The sequence below is a fragment of the Diabrotica undecimpunctata genome, chromosome 8 (assembly GCF_040954645.1).
Source record: "Diabrotica undecimpunctata isolate CICGRU chromosome 8, icDiaUnde3, whole genome shotgun sequence".
NCBI lineage: Eukaryota > Metazoa > Arthropoda > Insecta > Coleoptera > Chrysomelidae > Diabrotica > Diabrotica undecimpunctata.
Genome location: NC_092810.1, coordinates 117,055,496 through 117,076,372, shown reverse-complemented (window position 1 = coordinate 117,076,372; position 20,877 = coordinate 117,055,496). Strand labels below are relative to the sequence as shown.

The 20,877-nt window shown below is 32.1% G+C and overlaps 1 protein-coding gene across 2 annotated transcripts in view; it reads left to right on the top strand.

Moving 5' to 3' along the window:
* Positions 1-3,462: 3,462 nt before the first annotated feature.
* The window catches only part of LOC140447897 (uncharacterized), a 32,238-nt gene continuing 14,823 nt past the window's right edge, over positions 3,463-20,877 (top strand). For both annotated transcript variants that reach the window (XM_072540817.1, XM_072540818.1), the window contains exons 1-4: positions 3,463-3,794; positions 9,401-9,575; positions 10,449-10,799; positions 11,766-12,964. In XM_072540817.1, coding sequence (XP_072396918.1) covers positions 3,734-3,794; positions 9,401-9,575; positions 10,449-10,799; positions 11,766-12,964 — 1,786 coding nt within the window. In that variant the 5' untranslated portion in view covers positions 3,463-3,733. The remainder of the gene's footprint in view (positions 3,795-9,400; positions 9,576-10,448; positions 10,800-11,765; positions 12,965-20,877) is intronic.

The following is a 20,877-nucleotide window of genomic DNA, read 5'->3' as shown; positions in this document are numbered from 1 at the left end:
CATGGTAATCCTATTAATTTTTTTTGCAGATGTTAATAATACATCGTCGATCCATCCATTTCCTCCACCGCAGTGTAAAATTAAAATTCTTTGTCCTTTATTGGGCGGTACTGAATTAGAACACTTTTTGTTATTAATCGTCCAACTTTTTTTCACGGTGTACCATACATATGGTACAATATTTCGTTTCATTTTTCGATCCTCAGTTATCTGCCTGATATAATTGTTTCTTAAAGAAATTATTCTAGTACTTTCCATTAGTGCCTGGCGCTTGTCGCTTGGCGGTTTGTGCTTAAAATTATTGGCTTTAACAAATAATCGAAGGCTTCAATAGTTGGAAAAATATTAGCGGCATACATTTTGTATCTTGTTCCGGTTATAGGTTTAATTAAGTTTGGTTCTATTTGTCCGAATTTGCCACAATCCTTTCTCCTCTGTCTAGAAGAAGATGTTCCTGCTATAATCTTGTAGCAGGTTGCTTTGGACACTCTGGTTAAAAAACATGTTTCTGCAATTGCCTCTGATTTAGACAACTCAGAACACAGTGCTTCATAAACATGTTTCAGCATACGTTTGGCATCATCACAGAGCTATTGTCATGTCGCTTACGTTTACTACACTACTTTGTAAATCTTTCAATTGATTAGAGGATTGCACTGGCTCTTCAGTTGCAGAATTATTATCACACTGCGGACGCCACCTCTTAAAAGTATCTTCGTAAAATGGTAAAGAAGTTTAGAAAGAACACTGATGAAGTCACAATCAAACTCATTTGCAGTTCTTTATTTGAATTTAACTGAACGCTGTTATGGTTATACTAAAAATATTCTTGTTTCGCAAAATCTAACTTTACTGGTTTAAAAATAAAATATACTTATCTACCCAAGTGTAAACCACTGGGCGGTTGAAACGTGATTTTTTTTGATAAACCAACTACTAACATAACTACTTTATGGTTTTGGTCGCTCAGGCAAATATTGTTATATCTTACCCGAAGGATGCATGTCTGCCGATGAAAACTTCAACCGGGTGACTGCCCATGAGAATATTAAAACTTTGTATTATTATAATACATTCCAGTCATTGATAAGTTTGCAGTTAATAACTACTCCTGGTAGAGTACTTTTATTTTAATTTTTATTACCTGCTTTTTTTATAGATAAATATATTTTTACACAGTCTCACCGAAATACGAGGCGACTATACATGAGCAATCAATATTACCTATAATTTGCTTATTCTGTCTGTCTTACACTGCTTTATTATAAAGAAATATTTATTTAATAAATATTTTTTATTTAATAAAGAAATATCGTTGTTTATAAAGAAATAAAGACTTTTGGAAAATTTATAAAATAATTTGTATTGTCTTTAAATGATTTAGAGCGTGTATCACTCTTACCGTTGATATAATATAATAAGGATGGAACCTATGAATAAATACTTGCGTGCAAAGTAGCTAATAACAATAGCCGATCTTGTTTTCGGAATGTCAGTGGTGTAAGAAAAAATTCTTTTGGTACATATATATGTACAATAATGATTTATTTTCGTGGTTATTTACATTTAAATAAAAGATATAATGACTTATAACATTGTAAATTAAAAAATGATTATTTTTATAATACAAAAACATATATACAGTGATGAGTGTCTTACCACCCGGCAAAATAGCGGAAAGGATAGAAGACAGATTAAGTTGTGAGATAGTACGAGATAAACTAGTTCTTAGACGTGGCTATTTGACTTCAGTCATAATTATATGGATGACCTCGAAAATATTTTATTTTAATAAGTTCTGATGTTAGAATAAATGATTGAATAAATTAATATATATTATAGTAAAAAACATTAATTAGTAGCGATTTTAAATTATAAATCTTTAAGTTTATTTAATAATAAAAATAACTCAACTGAAATATTTGACTAAACTGAAGGTAGGTATGTTCTGTCCGAAAGCAACTGTTGTGGAATTGGTGTAATAGTTAGAGACGTGGTCTATTGACAAGAAGATTGGGGTTCAATTCACACCAAGGATAAAATTTTTGTTTTATTCAATCAAAAAATAATAAAAAATATGATACATATTAGGTAAGTTGTCGAAAAACTCATTATTTACAATTTATTCTTATACCAATGTTATAAAATAGAAATACAAAATAATCCGGTGAAGACTATTTAATGTCAAATTCATCACTAAATTCTCAGTGTTAATATCAATTCCTCTGTACAGGTAATGATTTTCAAAACAATTGAGAACATTGGAATGGATGCGCGCGAACAGCTGCCTGCTTTACAGCTAACCAAATCATCAAGCCTTCAGCCATCAAATAATAACATATCGAGAAGTGTTTTTGCACGGTAAACAGAAACTTTTTATTGAAAAAATAATTCGTAAAAATGCTTTTAACGGTCGAGGAAAAAGTGCAAATTGTTGTCTAGCATGTGAATGGATTATCAGACAACATGATTAGACAACAATTTGTAAATATGTTTCCAAATAGGCCGGTTCCAGCACGATCAACAATTCAGTCTATTATACGTAATTTTTTTTACTTATATGTACTGCTGAGCTGTACAAAGACCTGGTCTTTGGAGCTGTAGCAACTTCATCTGGAGTCATACGTCGCCATGTTATCATATCCACTGGTAACTCTAACTTCTTAAAATATAATACCAAATGTTACCCTGATATTTAGTGGCTCAAAACATGTACACCTAGACACTGATGATGGAACATGGTTTCCGAAAACGTTTTGTCTTCATGACATAGCCCGTTTGGGTTTTTAATTTATATACCTTTTATAAAAAGGATTTTTACTTAAATTTTTTGTGATACATGGTATACAGCCAGCTACAGGAACTTAGTTTCCTTGTGAAATAGCAATACATTTTCTTTTAAATTTACAATAGAAGGGTTTACTTTCGTAAAATATATTACATCATAAGCACTCATAAATTGGTAAGTATGAACCTAAACCACCCTAAACTAATAAAGCAAAACGATAATTTTTATCTTTAATAAATTAACGTATAAATTAAACATTACGAAGGGACAAAAGTTAAACTATAAATGAAACTATATTTTGCAGTTGTAATATATCGTCCCAATACTATGGGAATATTTTTAAAATAAAATTTTAAAAAGCAAAGATTTTTATCAATTCAACCTGACTATTACCGCTTAAGATAAAAGGCATCAAACGAAATTTCAACTGTCACTTTACAATCTTACCAAATTTAACAGATAAAAACAGACTAAAATATTATTCCTTGCATCTAGTGATTCAAAATAAAACAGAAGTTTATTGAATCCATTCAATATAACATTTTTTAAATAATTTGTTATTTTTTGAAGTGTTAACAAAACATTTAATGGATTGTATTCTAGAACTCAGTCACTGTCTTTTTTTGTTATGTTGGTATAATGAATTGCAAATTTAAAAAATTAGTTGCCGCCGTCAATCTTCAGGTTGTTAAACTTAAAATATTTGTTGAATGTTTTGTGTCTATTTGATTAAAATTATTATGATACTCAAATATTTTTATTAATTTTTATTCTATCAAAAGTGCGCGATTGTTATCTTCATTATTTCAGTTCAGAACAAATAAAGAATTTTACAGAAAACTTAACCTTAAAAAATTAGACGCTGTCAAACAAGAATTAGGAAAAGATTTGATTATATTTGGAAGAAAATGGTTATTTCATAGCACAAAAACCTCAACAAATATAATGTGGCCTTTGCTACTTGATATGACTAAAGAAGAATCAGTCCAAAACTTAAGAAACTTGGGTAAACAATTTAATTCTAATATTTTACTGTTTTAATCAACTTTCAAGTATACCTTCACAGACCTTTCACACTAGATATGTATGTCATAAAAATAAATGAAGGATGAAATGCTAAGTGAATCAGAATTAGATATCAATTCTAAGTACAATCTACATCAGGGAGTATTTACAACTGTTGAATTTTCCATTACCCTCAAGTATTTTCTTCATTCATATTTTTGTCCATAATCAACATACTTCTTTTCCTATTGTTCTCAAAAGAACAATAAATGTTATTGCATTTTTAGTTGAGAATTCAATATTTCTTTGGCTAGATTATAAATTTTTCATTTTGTTTATGTCCATGATTTCAAATATCTTATTATTTATGGTCTCCCATTTCTTACTGCTGTTAGCTATATTTCTAATTTGGGATTTAGTTCTTAAACCCAATGATTTTTTGTTAGGTACATTTATATTCCAACTATAATTGGGTCTCCATTTTTCCCACCTCTAATGTCCATTTATGGTTTCAGTGTATTGTTTTTGTTTTTCTTATAAATGTAATATATTTCTCCTCCCTTATGCTCAGGTTTTTCTTATTTTTAACTAAGATTTATCACTTTTTTGGCTATTTTAAGCAATAAGTATGTGTTTAACATAATTTATTTTTGTTGTTATTTACATTTCACTAATAGTTTCATTTTATTTAGACTTAAATCTATGTTGTATTATGTGATTGATATTTGTTTAAAGTAAGGCTTACAGTGATTGGTCCTCTTAACTTTATAAAGTGTAGACTCCTATAAAATATATGTATGTGACGAGTATGCATTTTCCTTTTCTACTTATTTATCACTACTCTAAACTGCATTTTATATATGATCTATAATCCAAGTTTATAGTTGTAAGATGTAATTGTTCTAAAACTATTTCCTTGTGACATTTTAGTTTTTAATCAATGCATAGTGGGAACTAATTGAAACAACTTTATTTGATGTCTAGTCTCTCACTTTAATTATTTTTTTCCTCTCAAATGAATCTTGTTCTATATCTTACATTTTTTGTACCTTGAATTGTCCATAGAAACTTCATTTTATCATTTATGATAAGTTTTGTGTGTGTGATCATGAATAATAAAAAAAATTCAACCCTCATCCAATCTTTCTCTAGCTTTATTTAACTTTTTTATAATCCTTCCAAAATATAAGTTATTTCATATAGACTGCAAATTTTTGACACCTTATATTTTATGACTTTATCAACATAAGAAATTAACTTTTATATCTGGAGTTAGTTATTGTGGTTTTAATGATGGATATTATCTCATTTATTATGAAACCGATAAACAAAACTGCTTTTGCAAATTGTCAAATTTTGATTATTGTTAGTTGAGTTACTCCTATTGTTGTTTGCTTACTTTTGGCAATTTTTACAAAATATTTGTTATTATTTGAATGAAATAAATTTGTATTTATTACTTACAGATTGTAAATACAACAAAAACATTGTCCAAACCATTCAAGTATGTTTTCCGAGATTCTCTGACCATATTTTGTGCCAGCTAAAATTACTAGCTTCAAAAATATTGAATTTAGGTATAAGGTACCCTAATACTATTAGGAAGACAGATATGGTCTTTTTTTGATAAAATCATAAAATACAGGGTGATTTAATGAAAATTATTGACTGCCAATGGTTTTAAGTTTAAAAAAAATGTATACCATTAACTGTTAATTATTAACATTAACCATTAAATGTATACCATTAACCATGTACACGCTGAACTGTCATTAACATTTGAAGTATTCCTGTATCAGTTGCGTACAATTGTCTAATCTATTTAATTAAAATTATTATTTTGTGGAATATAAGACTTACAGAGTTATTTTATAAAATTTATATTATTAATAATAACCAATGTTTTTGGTTATTTAATCAATATAATTCTAAAATTTTCAATATAATGATGATTACATTTTTCTGATTATTACACCATGTGGACGCCGCTCAAGATCAAGCAGTTCCGTATGGGTTTCGTATTATTAGCTGTGTTAGGAAAATTTGAACTCTAAGGTTGACATTCTGGAAATTTTAAATATAAGTGATGTCACTTTATATAAATTGTGACATGCAAGCATTTTTATATGAAAAATGCTGTATTTAGAAATTGAATTTCAATATATATATATATATATATATATATATATATATATATATATATATATATATATATATATATCTTAAAAATATTATTTATTTCCTGTGTTGATAAAATTTCAATAGATTTTGTTTCCAAATAGATATTATATGAGTTATGAATAATAAAATTTTTTGTGTCAAATTAAAAAAAAAGATGAATTAGTCAAAACTGTTCAAAATTTTACACAATTCCTAAAAATACAATAGATAGAGTTCCATTAAAAATATTAAAGTTGCTGGTGAATTCCAGTAATATTGGAAGTGACAGCAAGCTCTCAATATTTTAGACTTGTAAACTATCTACACTAGTAGCAAATAATAAAGACACATATAGAAGGACAGTTCAAATGTGCGATTTGGTCACAGTTTTTATACTTCAAAATACTCATGAAGAGGGCGACAGCATAAACTCAAACCATGGCTGTCAGCTCAAAACTATAATGAAAGATATTGTTAGGGGAAGTGAGAAATGAGTACACGAATGGAGCTATTTAATTTATGCATCCACGCTTAATAAAATTTTAATGCCATTGATTTGCAAACTGTCTTTTTTTTTTGTTTTTTTTCACAATAAAATTGTTTTTTTAATATATTAAATTGTTCAATTTTTAATTTTAAAACTTTAAAAGGTATTAAATTTTCAATATTAAAAGTATTTATTTTTTTATTACATGTAAATAAAATTTTATAACTTTGAATTACAAATAGTTTTGTTACAACACAACGAAAAACTGTCACTAACTTTTTATTATACTGTTTTCCTGTCCAAAAATTTATAAAACATTTTAAAAAATTTCTCAAAATATATTCAACCAAAAATTTCATAGACTCAAGACTTTTCATTAAACTTTTTATACTATTTACGAAATTATGTCATTGAACAATTGTCCTGTTCAAAAAAGTATTCAATGAAACTTTTTACTAAATTTTGAAATTTTCCATTTTGTCGAAACTTTTCATCCATAATCTTTTAATAACAACTAAAAGCATTCCTGAAATATTTAACAGTAACTTTTCATGAATAGTCTTTGTGAAAGTTTTTATGCTGTATGGGTACTATTTAATCTTGTTTTAAAATAACAGCTACTAGTAAAACATAATTTTCACAATGAATAAATATTGTTTGCATGTTATTTGGATCAACTATATTTAAGTTTGGTTCCTCCTACAGGCCCTCCATAGTCTTCACCACTTTAGTCGTCCATTTTTTTGTATACTCATTAACACAGTCACCCACTTCTCTTCGCTAAAAACAATGTTTTATGGAACTACAGAAGTTCATTCTGACTTATGATAGGAGCCTCATCAAGTGCTTTCTTCAGTTTGTTTATGATCAAATTTGCTTGAGCCCGATCTAGTTGAGTATCAGGATGGGGTCTGTGTGCTACCACCATTCTGAATACTAAACAGTGCTTTATGTCCTAGTCTGCTTGTTGCGCGTGTGTGTGTGTTTGTGCATTATTGGCTTCGGAGTCTCTGTCCATTCGCTTTTTTTTCTTATCTTTTTATCTTAATATATTAGACTATCTTAGGGTTAGGTTATATGGTTTGGTGATTTTGGGTATTTTGGTTATTTCTTCACTTAATGCTTTTACTTCATTACTTATTTTAGAACAGCCTAATATAATGTGCTCTGTTGTACCTTCTTCTCCGCATGGACAATTAGGAGAATCACTTAATTTTATTTTATATTTATACTGCGGAGTTAAAACATGGTTGAACCTTAATCTGCACAATACAGAGAAAACCCGCTTACTTCCCGACAGTCTTGAGAACCAAGATTGGCTAGGAGGCTCGGTAACTATGTTTTTATAAAATTTTCCTTTTGGACTGCTTCTATACATTTCTCTCCACTCTGTTAGTAATATGGGCTTTACGTGGCAAGCAATTTCATTGTGAGGATATTTATACTTAAATATTCTCCTGTTCTACATCCTATTTTAGCTTCTTCGTCTACTTCTTCATTTTCTTTTATTCCACAATGCCCTTTAATCCAAACAAGTGATACATTAATCTTTTGAGATTGTAGTTCATGAAGTTTAGTAATTATTTTGGTAAAAATATAATTACTATTGATCTGGTGGATATTTTTTATTTTGATAACAGCACTTTTACTATCTGAACAAATTGCAAATGATTCTTTTGTAACTTTCATATTACTTATATATAGAAGAGCTTCTAATATGGCGATTAATTCTGCCGTATATATTGTTAGTTTTTCATTTAATTTATAAGATTTTTTAATGTTATTATGTGAATCAAATATAGCGTAACCTACTTTATTGTTACTCTTTGATGCATCGGTGAATATATAGCGACACCTGGGAAGACACTTTTCTAAATCTTGCTTAAATATGTATTGTCTAATTCTTGGGTAAAATTTTGAATAATCTTGGAGAAAAACACAGTTAATTGGATGGATGTTGTAAATATTTATACTATATAATGGATCTATATCTGAAGAGTGTATTTCTTCTATTACGTTATGTATTACATAATATGACTCTGTAAGTTTGCTTGTTAGAGCCCCTTGGTTTCTTAGCAACTCTGTTGCAAGGGGGGTGATGGTAGTAGCCATTAGCCTTTTTTGGGTTTTTTCTCATCTTCGGTTGTTGAGCTCTAAAGAGGCATTATTTGAGACTTACTTATTTATTTTTTAAATTTAATAATCCGAAATTATACTTGACAATTTTGAGTTTTCAAATTGTAAAAAATAATTCTTTGTTGTATGTGCTAAAAAGTGATTCTAGCATACTCACGAGATCAAAAATTGTTTTTTGTTCGAAAAACCTTAGAATTTTTTGGTCTTTCTCTCCCAGTGATTGATTTTTAATTAATTTTATTTATAGTTTATAAGAAGAGAGTTTTAATTATATTATTTGTAGATTTGTACATATTTAAATTAAGAAATTGAATCACAATATTTTTTCTAAGAAGATTAAGTTATTACAAGTTAAAATAATATTTTATTTTCTTCAAAAACATTAATGCTATTCTACCACCACGTTGCATCTACATATGAAAATCTAAAATTACATTTGTTGCCTCACTCTTTCATATTTTAGAAGCAGTAATAGCGCTGACATGACTGCTCCCTAGTGGTACAAATAAGGAACTAAAATCTTGATCGACTTGCGTGAAAGATCCTTCTATATGCGTCTATATTCTTTTCTAATAGCTACTACTAGCTACTTATGTAGAAATGCAATTTTTCAGAATTCAAACTTGATTAATTTCGGAGATAAGTATAATGTATGGTCTATAGGAAATAACTCGTATTTATTATTATTCAGTGTATTAGTGTTGTTTTTTAATATATTATAATAATATTTATGCTGCCTTTAATTTTGTAGCTCTGATAATTATATTAATTTTTCATAATTTCAGTTTATTATTAGCTAACTATTGCTTTGTTAATATTTTCAGAACTTGAAGCATACTCCCAACTTGTTTCTGCATTAAGAGCACAAGGCTACCCTAATGCAGATAAACTTAAATTATTAAAAGACACTGGTTATCTTTTAAATATCTCTTTAGATAGGCATAAAGCTGAAGTAAGGAGAGCCATTAGTGATGAAAAATTAAATACAATTGCATATCAGTAAGTAATATGCTTGTCTTTTTAAGAAGCCTTCTTCATTAGTGAACTTTGGGTGATCAACCAAAAGCGCCTGGTAAAATAGATTTCTTTTTGTTTGACTTGTCTTTATAAATAAGCTACAAAATATATGTTTTTCGTTTATTATGTTATCATATCTTAAACAGTTTATAAATAGTTGAAAAGACTTAGATCCTGACAAGAAATATAAAAATATTTTTATAATACATGTTTCACTTCTGTGCATCATCATCAGTGAATATTGCTGGTAATAATTTTGTTATTTGCTCCTATGTAGACAGAATAAACAAGATCTTTCACAAATAAGACATCAAAAATACTTTCCGATTGCCTAGAAACTTTTCTGCCTGGTGTCAAAAATTCACTACCTTTCTCTTCTTGTGATAAACATACAAATCACTGAAACTGATCGCTTCGTCAAAACCCGAATCCAAGTGAATCAAATATGCCCTTTAATCATCTGAAATTTGGTTTTTTCTCCCATTCATAGTGATGTATACTGCCAAGAAACAAGGCACTTTGTATTGTTTAAAAATACATATTCTTTCTAGAAATCCTTACTTTTATTCTAGAAAAATTAGTGAAGCTGTAGAAATCTTCAGACATTCAGAGAATATAAACTTGGTGAAAGACTACTTCTTATCCTCCATCTAAAAGCTGACTCGTCAAGAATGTCTAAAGGAACTTGTTGCATTCTAATAGCAATCCCCACTGGCCCGCAGGACACATAACTGTTACTTTTGTGATATTTTTGGATTAACAGGTTGTTTACCTGTTTTTGGTTTCATAAGTTACTTGTACAGCATTTACCATAGTTATTATCTTTCAAGAACTAATAATGCAATAATTTTGTAGTATAACAGGTCATACAGCATCCCGTGAAGATTGGGCAAAGGAAGGCCAAAGGCTTGTACCTCTTTTGACAAGAGAAGCTCCTCAAACTCTGTATTCATTAGTCGCCAATGATGCCTCTGAGAGTGCTAGTCAATGTAATAAATTACTCCCCCCACCAGCTAGCACGGAACGAAAAAGACCAGTTGTTTCCCCTGTAACGGCAATTGCAACTCCAGAGACTAGCAAAATTATACCATTTATGAAACAAGAAGAGAATGTAAGTAAGAAACGAAAGTTAATGGTTCCAGAAAATACAAATATAAATCAGAATGTGTTGGGTCCTAAGTTATGTAGGATACAGCAAGTGTACAGGTGAGTTTATTCAAAGATAAGAAGTCCAAAAATGCTTTATAGTATAAAATTTTGCTCACTAAAAAGGCCGACGTTTTTTATGAGAAAGAAATTATTCAGTTTGTGTTTATTTTTGATAGCTAGCTAGACTAAGTGTTGATTTCAGCAATACTTTTTGTAATATACCAACATAAATAAACTATGTAATCTCATCATGAATTATCTGACAGATCTCTTATGACTAGCATATAAGAATTAAGGATTTATTTTTCAACTTCATAAAAATATATTATACATGCATACATGTATCTTTATGTATTGACTGTGATATTTTGTAAATCGTTATATCTTTTTTTATATATCTATGGTATTGCGGTGTTTTCTTAGCACATAGTGATTACTAACTGACCTTGAGGCTATTTTTCAGCCCATGATGAGTTCTGTTCCAGTTTTACTGGAAGAACCAACATATATTCTCATTTTTTTCTGCTCCAACCTGAACAGTATCAACACCAATCTCCACTTGACACTTTGTTACAAATGTCACCCATCAACCACTTCTTGGCAACATTTGGAAATACTAAAGATACATAGTCCTTCCATACTGCCGTCACATTGTGCTCTGGCACTCAACCAACTAGAAGTTGATGGTATTTTGCCTTTATTTCAAGTTACCTCACACTATATCATCACCCAAATTGCTCACAAGGCTCTCTGTAATACTTAACTAATATCACAGCATATATAATATATTATTATTTTTCTTTTTCAATATTTTAACCAATAATAACTAGATTTTTGTCAACTTGAAAAATAATGTTATTGAACGAAATATGTGACAAAAATACACATTTTGCAGAAATTATGTGACATCAACTTAACACTTAAACCAGTATAGAAATATAATTTGTATTTATTTTAGTTATGATAGTGGTAATGTTTTATAATAAATTCGGCAAATTAAAACTTTATTAATGTTTATTTCAGGCAACGAACGAAACTAAAACCAAAAGAAATTGTTAAAAAAGTAGACCATGAACATTCTGAGTTGGTTCAACACAGAATGATCCACCCGGGATCAATCCATTCATTTTCGCAGTCTCATACAGGCTTAAGTTCATCCTCACAATCTTCACAGTCACAATTTGTAAACCAAAGAATACACATTCTTCAAAACATTAGTTTGCAATCAGTCAAAGACGAATTACCTGATGAAGAACAGACTGAAGGCAATAATTCTGAAACACCGGAACACTCCATAGTTCCACAAGTACCGTTGTGTTCCAATGAAAACCAGGCACCCAAGCCTAAAGTAATAACGACCGTTAAGCCCAACGCTAGCATTACAGTTAAACAAGTATCACCCCAAACCGCGGGCCCCAGCACTGAACCTCAGAAATGCATAAAAATTACACCTAAAACGCCTATGACGAAAACTGTTAACTCTGGTCAAAAATTAATTGTAGTATCTAATGCCCAAACGATACCTTCCAACAGTATTTTACAAAGGACACTTCAAATTCCTTTCGTTAAAAATATATCCATAAAAAAATTAGATAAATTTAAAATCGTTACCAGTAATTCTACCTCAACAAATTTACATTTAACTAATGTAACAAACTCCGGAGTCAATTCTGTTAAACATAAAGTTGTGACAGTTAAAACTAACCCAGCTACTAAAAAAGTTATTCCTCTTTCCCAATTACAAGTAATGAGCTCCAAGGGTAGTATTAAAGTAGTGCCTCTGGGAGGTAAAATTGTAGGGAAGTCAATGTCTGGGACTTCATCGCCTCTCTACATTGTGAACTCAACTCAAGTATCTAAATCTACGACTACACCGACTATTACTACAAGCAAATTACAAACGGAAAAATCTGAAGTTAAATTAGAGGAATCAGGAGCTGAAATTGGTAGTAGCGCGTCCACAACCACCACAATCTGTAATAGAGAAAATGGAAAATCATCTGTTTTGGAAGATATTCTTAAAGCATCGGGTGTAATAGCTGAAGAAAATGCTGTAGAGGATTATGATTCAAAAATTGCAGAGTTCCATATTTCTCAAAATAAAGTGGGGAGTGAAAACGAGAGTGATCAATTAGAAGAAATAGATATATGTGAAAGTAATGTGGAATGTACTTCAATAACAGATGACAAAATCCAAGAAGACTGTATTAGTAATGATATTGGTAAGTAATTATAGTTCATTTACTAATATGTATAACTATGTACACTGTAGGGTAGACCGGGGACAATTGAAACATTTCTGCATTTTGATTTTTTTTCTCTGCATCTATCGCAAATTTCAAAATTACGAAATTAGTTATAAAAAGCGTATCCTATTGTGTTTCCATATATATCATTATATTTTGTCTATATAATGTCATTAATAAGATATTAAATAAAAACTTGAACTTGTCAAGTTGTTTCAATTGTCCCCGTGGCAGGGACGAATGAAACAGATACCTGCGACAATTGAAACAGCACTAAGACATAGAAAAATATTGTTTATTCTAGTGAAAAACATACAATATAAAATATTTTTTATTCTGAAAGGCAATTGTGACATACGTATAGTTCTTGGCGAGTACACTCTTCATGGGACCAATGACGATACTCAGTGCACTGCACCCGTTTCTCTCCAGGGCGACTACTACGATATGCTTCCAAGCAAACCAGATAATAGCAATCATCCTCTTCGTCGCTATCACTCTGTTGCTGATTGTTCTGGCATTGTTTGGTTTTCTTGTATTTTCTAAAAGTTTTATTTGATTAGTCGTTTAACTCAGTCACTTTTTTCTTAACCTGCTTTTTCTTTTTTGCGTCATATTCCTCTTGGATAGCATTTTTCTCCGGCGTATCTGTATAAACTGCAGACTTCCTCACTTTTCGTTTGCCAATTGTTTTTCTATGGAGCGCTTTCGGCAACGGTCTAACTGCTTCTGGTGAAAATACAACCTGCGATGCTTGAGCAATGCAAGTGCTTGGAGACGCTGGCGGTGTGTGATTTTGTGGTGATGTTGGCAAGATATCAGCTCTCTTAGTATGTAGAGGATCTTTACTAGGTGCTTCTTGAAGAACGTCAGTGGCATATGGTGTCGTGCTATTAAGAGCTGGTCTATCCGTGACATATGAAGGTGCAAAATCTAGTTCCGTAAATATGTCTCTGTTAAAGGGATATATGCCTGTGCAAGCAAATCCAACTATAATATTTGATTGCGTGAGGGCCAACGGTAGAGATAATTTAGCTATGCTGGGTATGTCGTAAATTGTCATCGTTTTTCCTGGATTATTTCTCATCCAAGAATCGCAACTTGAATTGAAAGCCTTTTTGAAGGGACCGTAGATAGAACGATCCAGAGGTTGAGAACTTATGCGAACAATGCGGGGGAAATGACAAGACGACAATGCCATTTGTTTTACAGAAATCCAAGCAGCGTATACTTATGTGTGACTGGTGGTTATCAAGTAAAAGCAATACTTTATTTTCGGTTGAAGCGTTAGTATGCTTTTGAAAATGATTAAGGTATACCAAGAACTCTTTCTCTTGCATCCATCCGCTCGCGTTTCCCGCTCCAATACACCCCACTGGACCGTCACGGACTAAGTGATCCTTGTATCTTTTTCGTGGAAAAATAAAAATGGGCGGTATACTGTTACCGATAGCATTGACGGCTAAAGCTATGGTCACCAATGTTCCCCTCTCTCCGGGTGTAAGTGCTCCCACCTGTTTTGTCCCCTTTTCGGCAACAACTGTACTAGGTTTTTGGACCGTCGTTATCCCCATTTCATCAATATTATATATATCTTTTGGTTCAAATTTGTACTTATCCATTACATTAGCCAGATTATCATAAAAAAGTTTTACGTTCGTTACATTGAAACTGGTTGCTCTGAAAAGACTTGTGGCTTGAGCGCAGCGGATTGAAAGTTCTGGATTGCGTTTCATAAATCCAGAGAACCAATCTTCTCCTGCCATAGCATTTTGTCTCCAGGTATCAGGCATGTTCAACGAATATTTCACGGCCAATTTCCGAATTTCTTTAGGCGGTAACCCGTAAAATATATGTGCCGCTTTGATTATGTATCTAGCAATGCTTTTTTCCTGGTCTATGTCAAATACTCGTCTCACGCAATGATAACCCATTGTGACTGGAGTAACGAATCCTTGCTCAATTGCTTTTTTTTGATAAATCTACTTAATGACACGTAGTGTAGATCAAATTTAGCTGCAGCTGATCTTATGGACGTGTTATTTTCAGTAACCTCTTTATAGGCTTCTTCATAAACCAAAACGGGTTTTAAACCCCTTTCCGTTTTTCTCACTCGTACTCGTGGCATCCTAAAACAAACCAAACAGTTAATAGGGCTCGTGCACAAACTACGTTGACAATTTTTCCAAATTTTTTCTACAATTTAATCTACGTTATCTCACATGAATTTGAGGGGGGTATTAATAACGCCCCTAAAGTATTAACCACTGGATACTCTACTACAACCTACAATAATAAATAACATAAAAGACTACTCTGGGGACAATTGAAACATGTTTCAATCATCCCCTATACTATTTGTTTCAATCGTCCCCACGAGACATTTTTTCGTAAACACTTAAATATCTTTTCACTCTAGGACAATAGTAATAATTTAAACTGGCCTCCCTAAAGAAGAAATGCCATTTAACTACAAAAATAGTCGAAGCTGCATACTTACGTTCCGATATGTTGCGTCACCTTTTGTTGTTCAGTGCAAAAGTTTACTTCGGTAGCGGTAAATCACGCTAACGAGAATGTACGCATGTAATGCAAACGACAGTCAAGGGCTGACTGATAGAGACACCGGGCTTCTAGAGGCGCTGCGTTTGCTACAAGCGCGCGCGGTTTTAATCACGGAATACTACCAATATGGCGGCTGTTTCAATTGTACCCTGTTTTAATTGTCCCCGGTCTACCCTACACATAATTTTTTACCACAATTGACTAAGAAACTACTGATTCATCTTTTTAAGGTATTTTTCTGTTAGTATAAATTAGTTGTAGGGTCATGTGTTCAACAATGAACCATCAAAAATTTAAAATTGTCTAGATCAGTCCCCTTTTAACCTAGAAACACGAAATTGTACGAGTATCAGAAACACGTATTTGTAATCTATTACACTATTCTGTTAAGTGTCTTAGGTTTACAGAAACCATAGTAAGATTTCAAATTTTTATCGTTTAAAAGCACAAGAATAGTTAAAAAGAATAAAACTGAAGATAGGTATAATTCCTATCTGACATTTAATAAAGAAAAAGACACTGTAAACGCAAAATAGCATTGTTGTCGTTTTGTGCTGCCACGTAGTTTTGGTCTCGGCAAAATTTATTTCACATCTTTCTTGTTGACGGAAGCTATATCAGGAACATTGGGCATAACAAACTGCTCGCTATATTTATCCTTAAGTCTTAATAATGATATGCAATATTCCCCATCTTGTTCTATCTGTAATATTGTCCCCACAAAATATACCACTGACTTTGTTGGATGAAATTCTACGAGGACATAATCTTCTACGTTAAGGTTAAAACCTTGGGTACTAAACAAATTTGGATTTAAAATAAGAAGATCTTGTTCATACTCTCCACTATCACTGTCACTCTCAAGGGAAATATCTATTTCATCCTCCTCTGAATCTGTATTATCGTCATTAACAAATTGGACTCTCTTCTTAGCTTGTCTATTTTCATTTATTAGCCTCTTTCTTTTAGCTTGCAATCTTTCTTCTTCAGTAATGTTTTTTTCAGGCGTATCTGTGGCAATAATACTTTTTTTACTATTTCTGTTCGTTCTATTATTTTGACGAAGTTGGGCTTTCAATGCAGGCATAAATTGTTGTGGTGGAATAAATTATGGTCGTACTTGACTTTCTGTATGTTCGGGGTTTTCTGATTGAATGTTATTAGCTGCAGAACTGTCATTTTCATTTGGCACAGTGATTTCATCGTTATGTTCACCTCCTTGAAGGTCTCTTGTATTATTAGAACTTTCATCATTTGGACATGGTCTGTTTGTTACCTCACTTGGTAAAAGTCCTCGTTTGTAAAGATATCCCGATCAAAGGTATATATACCGCATTTTTTAAAGGCATGGGCTATATTTTTAGGAGTCATGGAACGGCTGTGTGCTATTCCAATACATTCAGCTAAGTCATAAATAGATATCGGCCTACCAGGATTTCTTAGAAGCCATGACTCTATGGCACTGTTATAATACGTCTTGAATGGCGCGTATAAACCAACCTCAAGTGGCTGTAATTTAGCCGATGTGTGGGGATGCAAAGTTACAATATTATCCCCTGCAGCTTTTGCCAAATCTAAGGCTTCGATGGATAAATGAGATTCATGATTATAGAATATTAAAATTGATGGGTTATCAGGAGAGCTTCTGCTATGTTTAATGAAATGTTTCATTATCTACAAATAACTCAGAATTCATCCATCCTGTCGGCGTAGCAAGGCCTAAGGAGCCAGTGGGGGCGCCTTTTAACATGAAATCCTTATAATTTTTCCGGGGAAAAATCATTGCTGGAGGTAAAGGATAACCACCGGCACATATAAAACAGCACGTTGTTACTAGCGTCCCTTTCTCACCGCTGGTGACTTTACCCAAACACTTTTTCCCTTTTGGTGCCAATATTTTCTGCGTTTTTTGCACCGTTGTGGTTGCAGTTTCACCCAAGTTGTAAATTCTTGTGCCGTCAGAAAAAGCGGCATTTAGATTTATTACACCATATAAATTGTCAAAAAAGCGATTAACATTATCTCTGTTAAATGATGTCGCACGTGCCAGGCTGCACGGCTCTGGTGTTCTCAGTGACAGATCTGTATGCCTGTTCCTAAAACTTCGGAGCCATTACTGCATTCTTCCAGCAATCAGGAATTTTGATATTATTCCTTTGAGCCATTTGATATGCAACCTTTCTACATTTAATAGACGTCAATCCGTAAAACATAAGTGCACAAGTCTTCAAGTAGGTCTTCAAGAGCATCTTCTTTTTCACTTGTGAAAATCATGTTCGTCTCATAGTTAGGGACAAATCTTATGTTTCCGTTTGGAGCAGATTTTCTTTTTTCAATGTACCGCCTTAATGTAGGATACGCTAAATTACTTTCTACTGCAGCTTTCCGAATACTCATACCCATGGTTACTAAGTCCAATGTTGCCTTCATTTGATCAACAGTATGTGCGCCTTTCTTTCCATTTTCGTAATGCGACCCATCCTGAAAACAAAAATCAAACTAAAAAATTGGAAGGGTACACAATGAATCATGGTTCATTGAATTTTCAACTGAATTTTCCACAAAAATTTTGAGGTTATGTGAAAAAAGTGTAAATACAAATGTAGATCTTTTTGTTACCCACTTTTCCATGTAACTTTTTTCCATAGCACTTGTAGTTTCGCCGAAAATCGCGATAAACCAATTTTTACCCTTAAAAACTCACCCTCTCCCACTTCCCGACCTCGGATGGAGTGGAATTTATTTTTTCTTCCATTTGTAGCATATTCTCTTCCTTTTCCAATAGGTTTCTTTCCACTATAATTTTTTTTTTACTTTTTACCTTTTTTAAAGGCTTTGACACTGGTCTACTTGTTTATTTTGTTAACTATTTTGATTTTAAAATGCAGAAAATTACTAGAAAAAAAAATATAATTGACGCTTTAACGGATGAAAGTTCCCAATCTCTGCTAGATGCTAAACCAATTTTTAAAAACAACGTTTTTTAGCAGCAACTTTCAGTCATTAAGTTAAATTTTAGTTTGCTTTAAAAATCAGCTTGTCAAAATGTTAAAGGTGACACTGGAACAGATATTTTTCAAAAATTTGAAACAATAATCCAAAAAACAATGGTTTTCAGAAACTTAATGGCCGATGCTCTTGTTGGTAATTTTTTCGAACAAATAGATTTAGAACCAAATATTTTTATGAATTTAAAATATGCTCCCATTAGATCCGTTGATGTGGAAAAAAGTTTCTTAATTTACAAATGTGTACACAGATAGAAGTCATAAGTTTTTATTGGAAAATTTTGAAAAACATTTGGTCATTTAATGTTTCCATAATTCTAAGCAATAGTATTTTACTTTTGTTTCCTACTTTCATTACAATTAATTAGTACATTACAATTACCTACTTAGTTTTTAAATATATTTATATTGTTTTCTAATTATTAAAATAAACATCCAGATTTAGCCATACGGCTCAGGGGGAAAATTCACTCATCCCAGATACCTAGGGTATCAAAAGGATTGAGCTCTGGTGGGACTCTTTCCGTGTTATCGAGTCCTAGGTGACTTGGTATGCTGGAGTATGTCCCAAAAATTTTCGTACACATCTGGGTTTTTTGGGAATAACACCAGTAATACATAGAATAATAGGATATAAAGTAGACTCCCTCTATAACGAGAACCGAAATGGCAGACTAATTACCTCGTTATAAGCCGATCTCGTTATATCAGACAACAATAATACTGTGCATACATATGAATATGTAGTTTTCTAAAACATTATCTTCCTATAGTGAAGCCATTCGGAGCAATATAAGATGCTAATAAATATTGTTTGAGTGGCGTTTTAGAAAAAAAGTTGTTTACTTTTATTGTCAATGAAATACATTAAAACAAAAAAGAGTTGTTTATTTTTATTGTCAATGATATACGTTAAAACAAAAAATCTGTACTTACAGTTTTTTCCAACTACATAATGTATAAAGCGTATTTTAAAGGATAATATAACCTATTGCTTCTGCAATTGGAAGAAGTCTTGTCATTTTTGACTGCTTTAAATTGTCCAGTATCATTCTATCTATCATATTGTCTAAAGATGTGAAACAGTTGTATTTATTGTAAAGAAGTTTATTGCGAGCGGCAGTTAAGTTTATTGCTGGGCAGTTAAAAAGGGTATTTATTTATAACCACGGCCGGGTTAAGAGCGTAAAAAACACGTTTTTCGATCTTATTTTCTCTCGTTATAACCAAATTTGCCTCGCTATAGAGGGTTATAGTTCAATAGAAGTTTCACGGGACATCTAATGTGCCTCGTTATAAGCGAAACCTCGTAATAACCGTGTGCGTTATAGAGGGAGTATACTGTAATAGGTTATAGGAAAATAATAATTTTCGTTGTATTTAACACGTAAATTATTGGTGTTGGGTATCGCCACATCAATAAATGATGTTTGCCTAGTTAATTTATTAACTAGTATTATATTCGGTCTATTATGTGCCACTGGTTGGTCTGTGAGCACAGTGCGGTCCCAGTGTAGCTTGTAGTTGTCAGTTTCAAGCATTCTGTCAGGGGCGTATTGATAATAAGGAAGATGCTCGGTTTGGAGAAGTCCCAGTTTGTCAGCTAGTTCTTGGTGGACAATCTTTCCTACTGAGTCATGGCATTTTTTATAATCAGTACCGACAAATGCCTGGCAGCCACCGGTAAGATGTTGGATGGTTTCTTGTGCTTGGCATCGATATCGACATTTGTCATTTTGGATTTAAGGATCTTTAACAATATATTTCAGGTAATTTTTAGTTGGAATAACCTGATCCAAATGGCAAGTAAGAAACCCTTAGTCTCGGGAAACATTTTTCTTGATGTCAACCAATAGTTCGACGCCGTTTTGTCGTCATATTCTTGGCTGATCTCATTGAGATGTCGCCCACGCAAAGGTTTACTCATCCAGGTGCGCATTTTTTCTTGCTTAGTCAGGTGGTTTATGCGCATTTCTTGTTACTTCCGTTTAAGCGGCGTTGTATCATCTACTACGTAAATTGCTCGATGTAAAGTAGATGTCTCAGCCTGTACCTGAAAATAAGTTCTTAAATTAGCAACTTGTTTATCCAGTTGCTCACCTATGTCCATAAGTCCTCTTCCCCCTTGATACCGCGGTAATGTCTAAATATCCTTGCATATAGAAACCTCCGGAGTGAACCTTTCCTCTGACTATATTTAGTATACGGCACTTGTCTAGTCCAAAATGCATACTGATATCATTTGAGAAATTTTCTACAGTTTTTAGCATTCTATCTAAGTGGTTTCGAGTGGAAGCCATTAATTTCAAATCATCC